Source organism: Octopus bimaculoides, chromosome 30 (genome assembly GCF_046866305.1).
Source record: "Octopus bimaculoides isolate indiv1 chromosome 30, ASM4686630v1, whole genome shotgun sequence".
Classification (NCBI taxonomy): domain Eukaryota; kingdom Metazoa; phylum Mollusca; class Cephalopoda; order Octopoda; family Octopodidae; genus Octopus; species Octopus bimaculoides.
Window position 1 is genome coordinate 13,398,399 of NC_142957.1, and position 7,215 is coordinate 13,405,613.

Consider the following 7,215-nt stretch of genomic DNA (forward strand, 5'->3'; position numbering starts at 1 on the left):
TTCCAGTGAGACCAGTTCTAGTTCGTTATCATATAGCAACAGTAGCTTGTTTAATTACCGTAGGAGAAAGATCTCTGACATTATTGCCAAGAAGCGATTCGGTGGAGCACCAACAGTGTCAATGTGTAAGCCTTTGAATGTTAGCTCTGTAACTCGAAATTGTGGTTCTACAAGCAATACTCAAGGTACTGCAGAAAACAAACCGTCTTGTGTGAACTTGAACACACTTAAGCAAGAAGCCACACCTAGTCTTACCCCTGTAAATGGTATTTTTGAAAGCCGCCAACATAGTAAGTCAGGATTCCCTAGAGAATCTCTCAAAGATGGCAGTAATATGGTGGCAGCAACAACAGCAGCTGTATCTTCTAAGTTATTGGAGAGGGAGATGATCTCTGAGGATCAAAACTTTAATATTTATGATGATATTCACAAGTCTACTTCTAATGAAACACAACAAACCCCTACAATCACTGCAGCCAACAGCTTTGAAGATAGCAAAGATTTCCTAGTTTCGCCAGCAGGTTTCTCGCAGCAACCTACCATCCATTCCAATGGGGACAGCCTTACAGTGGATTTCAATTCGCTGGTGTCTTTATCAGAGATTTCTCAAGACAAAATTGAGGATGTCTTTTATCAGCAGAGCCACAGACAAACGGGAGGCGCAGCAGCGCAGTTCAGCCAAAGTGGAATTGTCGATAGCCAGCCTCTTGAGTCGAAGTCAGCAGAAAGACATTTGCCAGAGAACGGTGGGGCATCTTGTCCTCAACAAGATAGGAGGAGCAGTGATGGGACTAACTATGGTACTGTTCCCAGAAATACACTATCCAGAAGCAATGCTCAGACTGGTCGTGAGAGGAACATCCCTTTGACCACACGATCACACCAGAAACTTCCAAGATCTACTCACAGTTCTGACAAACTTAACTTCTGTAGAATACAATCACCATTTCTTACAGATGCTATGGCACTGTCCAGTGACAGATCTGTTCCAAGTTTAGCTCATTCTTCACCTGGCTCAGCTAATTCATGTCTGGCTTTTCTGGAAGTTTCTACTTACACCCAGATCTTTAAATGTAAACTTTGCAATTTGGTCTTTGAAACGAAAGATGATTTTCTCCACCACACACCTCTCCACGAGGATGATGAGCTGCTTGTCTGCAAATTCTGTGAAATGGATTTTAAAACCCCCCTGGATCTTGTCCTTCATCAGAAAGACCACAATCTACCGGAACAGCTTTGTGAACTCTGCGACCAAATGGTTTTATCAACACGCTTCGCTGCTCACTTGAATCTACATGCAACTGCAATGAAACGAACAGCACAAGAGACCAGAATTTTTTGGTGCCATTTCTGTGATAAATCTTTCATAGACCAATCATATCTTGATCTTCATTTGCGAGTGCACTCAATACAGAAACCCTTGCATTTCAGCTCATCTGAACAATTACAGTCGAAAACTCACCGTCAGCATAGGAAACCCCTTCATGAAAAACCCTTGAAATCTTTTAAGTGTCCGTATTGTCAGAAGAAATTCCATTATTCTAAAAACCTCATCGCACACATGCAATCCCATTCCGTTCAGCGTTTATACAAGTGTAAGAAATGTTCAAGAGTCCTTAGAACTGTCCAACGTTTTAATATTCATCAGAAAATCTGTCCAAAGAAATATCGGCACCATTCCAAGAAAACTGCACCATTTAGTCTCTCAAAAATAACATCATGGCAAAACAGTTGCAGCAATGATGGTACCAACAACCACCTTCCAGAACATTCCATCAGAAATAGTACTGCTGTAGTTTTTAAGCAAAATATAACCGAAAACATGGAAGTGTCTCAAAGCCCTGATTCTGTGATAGGAGATAAACTAGAGAGTGTAGAATGCTTTCAGGAGAATACACAGGTTCCATGTGCTGATGATGGCACTGACAATGGTCTGCAAAACACTGACGATGTCCAGTCACCTTTGCAGGAGTTTGTTGAAGGTCAGGTGGTGAAAGAAAGAGATGTTGACCAAAGTGTCAATTCAGACAAAGTGTTGTTGAGGTGTTTATGTTGTCAGATGAATTTCTCATCTAAGTTGTTGCTCTCACAACACATCAGCAGCCAGCACAGCTCAGAGGACCAATGTCAGTCCTGTGGAACCCCTTTGGATGTTGATAATGAGCTGGTTAGTCATATTAACTGCTACACCACTTCGACAAGCATTTACAGAAACTGCAGATACTGTCCAGAAGTGTTTTCTGATAATGGTAGTTTCCAAAGTCATTTGGCTGCTGTACACAAAATGCACACTGATGCCCAAGAACACGATGATGAAGTTGTAGATGTTGACCCCTCCAGTGAAGAAGTTACTAGTGTTGACCTCGAAAGTGCTCCCAGTTCAGGGATCGGTTTTGTAAACTGCATTGACCAGGCAAAACAATCAAGAAAACAGCACCCTGTATTTCCACGTGCGCAAGTGCACTTCCAGCCGCGTAACAAGTGTCATAACTGCGGTCGCACTTTCTCTTCAACATCTCAGCTGTATGTTCATCTTGTTAAAGCCCACGATCGTTTACAACCACACCGATGCCATTACTGCAAAAGACTTTTCAAAAACTGCACAAATTTTTACATGCACGTCTGCTCACATGCTCCTAAAGAGAGTTTGTATGAGTGCAAGTTGTGTTGCAAGGGTTTTACGCAGCCCGAGAATCTCAGAACACATCTTCAAACGCATAGCAGTGACAGACCGTTCCGGTGTAAATTCTGCGGCAAGTTTTTCAGTAAGCCTGATAACTTGAATGCACATCTGCGAGTGCACACCAACGAGAGACCATTTCTGTGTCATCACTGCAACTCTGCATTTAAAACAACTGCTGCACGCAACGTGCACATTCAGAACTGCACCGTGAAAAGGTTGAAGAAAAAAGCTGTTTCTCATTCTATGGATTATAGTGTCCAAGAGATGAAAGCACTGACTTCACAGTTCACTGGTTCTCAGTCGGAGTTAACCAACGATACTATTGAGGTACCGGTTATTGCAGCTGTAAAAGACAATTCTCCTGAAACATTACCAATTATAGAAAATAAAAAAGAATCTTTGAGATCAGTTCCTGCAAATAAATGTACGGAAGAACAATTAGAAAGATCTCCCACAATGCAACACAATTTAATCTCCAACCACCAGCAAGAATTACATACAGTCGACATGAAACCAACGCCAACAGAGCTTTGCAATGATAGCTCTCTGCCGACCATACAAGGGTTTTACCAAAATAAATTCTGTACCGACAATTTATCGATGTCAAATTCTTCCAAATCTTTGAATTATTCAACATCTTCACCCAACAACATTAATAGTTCTGAGTCGAAAGACATGATTCCTACAAGCGAGACTGGTAGTAGTAGTAGTAGTAATTATTCCACTGTTGCATCTGAGAAGTCTGTGAGTCATTTGGAGGCAGAGCCTGAAAGTTCGGATGAACCTAAGAACATTTCACTTGGGTTTGATCCCACGACCAAGTTAGACGACAGATCTTATCTCACCTCGAATGAGAATAAACTTCCATTGCTGGAGAGCGATGGCAGTTTCTTTAACAAGAGGGTGGAGTCGGAAACTAAAGACTCTAGACAAGATCCTTGTCATTATAAAATAATTAACGATTTACCAAAGTCTGAGGAGGTAGGAAGTTCACTGGGACTTTATGCTTCTCAGAATTCTTCAGCTGCTACAGGAGGCAGCGGAGCTGGCATTAACGTTTCCATTGTTTCTATTCAGGATGAAGAGAAGCCGTCATTTACTGTCATTTCAAACCCTGTTAATGTGATTGAATCCGCTGATGACAAACTTGGGCTGGAATTGAACCTGAAGTCACCGGAAGATGCAGTTCCGCCACTGTTTAAGTGCCTAAAGTGTTTCCGTATGTTTAACTCGGCTCCTGAATACACTGACCACTTACTGACCCATGTGTGGGCGTCCACCACCAGCTCGACATCGTCACCGGTCAGCTCGCAAACCTACTCGACTCCGGTCGACCAGTTTGAGCCCAGCAACACAGCCCCTGCTGCTGACACTCCTCAAACATTGCTTCCAATACCACCACCAGCATCACCGCATCTCTCGTCCACCTTGGATCAGCAACAAACAAACACTAGCAGCAGCAGTAGTAGTAGTAGTAGTAGTCTTCGTCCTGGCCTGTCAGGTCCTCAGTCCATGCTGTATTCACTACAGCAGCAGCAGCAGCCACCGCCGGTTCTTGAACAGAACTCCCAAACCCCTGATGATTCCAAGACACAACTCATCAAGTGCAAACAATGTCCAAAGAAATTCACAAAAATCTACAGCCTTGCCGTCCACATGAAATCTCATTATCAACAACAGCAACAACAACATCTAAAGCAACAACTACAACAACACCAACACGTCTGCAAAATCTGTCCCGGTACGGAAGTGTTCCCGACTGCTGAGGACCTCAGTGAACATTTAAAGCACCATTGCGAGTTTCGCTGCAAGTTCTGTCAGAAGGTGGTGCACAGTGCATCACAGCTGTACACGCATATGAGGACGCACACCGGTGAAAAGCCGTTCCATTGTCCGCATTGCCCGAAGACATTCGCTGTGAACTGCAACCTCATTGCCCACGTGCGCATCCACACGGGGGAGCGCCCGTTCCGGTGCCAGTATTGCGACAAGTCGTTTGCCCAGGCGACCAACCTCAACGTGCATACGCGCATACACACAGGCGAACGGCCGTACCTGTGCAGCAAATGCAAGAGGGCCTTCCGCACATCTAGTGCCCTCAAGGGTCACCTCAAGTGCTGCCCGGTCCCAATATAAAGCTTGGTTGTCCCAGGGAACGGACAACAGACAAATAGACTCACTGAGGAAGATGGACAAGAAGATATGTGGGCAGACACAGAGACATATTCGGACAGGTAGATGGAGGAATAGAGATGAGAAGTAGCATGTGTTATAATGCTGGTAGTGTGTGTATGTTTGGGTTGAGAAGGTGGGTGGTCTGTTAGTTAAAAGGGTGGATAGTTTGGCTGATTGTTTTGAATGGGATGGCCGGGTGTGATTGTTTGGATTATGATGGTTTCCTATATTTGGCTGACTGGAAATTCAGCTTGTTCTGGTGCTGGAGGCGAACACACATACATAGAGATATACACATGTAGACTGAGTATGTGAGAGAGAGAGAGACATTATTACACAGACATTCAAGCATAACTAGATGATTACACACTTAAAGTGAGATATATATATATATATATTGCATTACATCTACAAACATAACTAGATGGTCATGTATGTAGGGAGAGAGAGACAGAGAGAGACAGACATTACACATACATACAAGCATAACTAGATGTTCAGATGTATAAACAGAAAGACAAACAGACAGACAGGAGAGAGAAAAAGAGATATAACATACATAAGAACGTGACTAGATTCTCACACACATAAACAGAGACCGACAGACGGACAGATGTATATAAAGACCTTCTCCTCGACTTACCAATAAGTTCCATTCTGACTAAATGGTTATATGTCAGATTTATATTTTCCAACACTATTTTCATTCAAAAACAACTGATGCTTGAAAGCGACCTAGTGAGACACAGTGACAGGCAGTGGAGGCCTGTGTCTGACGGAGGCCTGCATCGCCAAATCCTGCTATAGTTATCGTATGCACTGCTGCCTAACGTCTGAAAAATCAGATTTTTTATTTATTTATTTTATTTCTTTATTTTTTGTAAGCAACATGCTGCCCCCTACTGCTGATATTCATGATGTTGATGATGATGAGGATGATGATCATATTCATCATGTTGCCACGGAGACACCACTATGACAGAATTTCTTACTCCAAGTTCCAAAGCAAGGAGAAATTACAAAAATAAAAAAAAAAGGAAGAAAAAACCCCCAAAATATAACAAAACAATAAATAAATTCAAACTAAACCTAAAGAGACTATAAAGACGTACGGTACTTTGGAAACAGTATTTACGTTCTGTTTTCTAAATTTTGGATGGGATTCTAATTTTAAAGGGACTTATTTTATTTCAGCTCCCTAAAATTCAGTGGAATTATAAAATAAAGGGACATTTTTTTCATAATTATTTATAGTGTTTTTTGTTTTCATATCTGTTTGATTTGTTTGACTGTGGCCATGCTGGGGCATTGCCTTGAAGGGTTTTAAGTTGCACAAATAAGCCACTTGCACGTTAATTTCTCGATGTGCCGTTCAAAGGAAAAAGATCCATTCTATTTGCTACCAGTGGTCTAGCGAGAAGAAAAAAACTAGTCAATAGACTATATATTATTCATATAAATACATACAGTGTACATTTAAACACATAAGAGAGATGTCCATAATAGGACATCTAACCTGCTAGAAGGAGCAGTCAAACTCCAAACCACAATTAGAGATAATTTCGAAAAGGAAATGAAAAATTTTTTGCTACCCTGAGATTTATTAATAATGATATAATGTTTTTTTGGCTAATTTCTGGAAGAAAATCGGCATTTTTTGTATTTGCTGCCTACAAGAAAAACCACGAAAAATTATAACATATGAACACGAGGCATGTTTCTATGCTGTGTCTCGTATTTATATGTTAATCTTGGCTTTCTTGCTGACGATAGTTGGCCTTGCAAAATATTTTATTTTGCGGTACTATTCAAGAAGAATGGTCCCGGTGCGCGCACTCGCGTACCTGTGCATCCGCGCTAGCTACTAATCGATCCTGAAACGACTATCTAGCGCGAATGCGCAAAACATGTATGTGGGTTTTTTCTAAACAAAGTAAATAATTTCTTTTAAACATAGTAAATAAAACAAAGTAAATAATACTTTGTGTAAAAAAATTATTTACTTTGTTTAGAAAAAACCCCCTCATAGGATCGACTAGTTGCGACTAACTAGTGCGGATGCGCGAGTACGCGAGCGCGCGCACCAGGACCACTCTTATTGAACAGTACCCACTCTGCTAAAAATAGCTTGAAACCATGGTTCAGGAAATAGATGGTAAATGTTTTTATTTTTCATTCCTTTTGAAATCATCCCTAATTGTGGTTTGGAGTTTGACTGCTCCTTCTAGCGGGTTAGATGTCCTATTATGGACATCTCTCTTATGTGTTTAAATGTACACTGTATGTATTTATATGAATAATATATAGTCTATTGACTAGTTTTTTTCCTTCTCGCTAGACCACGGGTAGCAAATAGA

General features: G+C 41.4%; 1 protein-coding gene across 1 annotated transcript in view; it reads left to right on the forward strand.

Annotated features, from left to right (window-relative positions):
• The window catches only part of LOC149130218 (uncharacterized), a 13,041-nt gene extending 6,936 nt beyond the window's left edge, over window positions 1-6,105 (forward strand). Inside the window, exon 3 of the mRNA XM_089346356.1 lies at window positions 1-6,105. This exon is cut by the window's left edge and continues 1,220 nt beyond it. Coding sequence (XP_089202482.1) covers window positions 1-4,819 — 4,819 coding nt within the window. The 3' untranslated portion in view covers window positions 4,820-6,105.
• The last annotated feature ends 1,110 nt before the right edge of the window (window positions 6,106-7,215 follow it).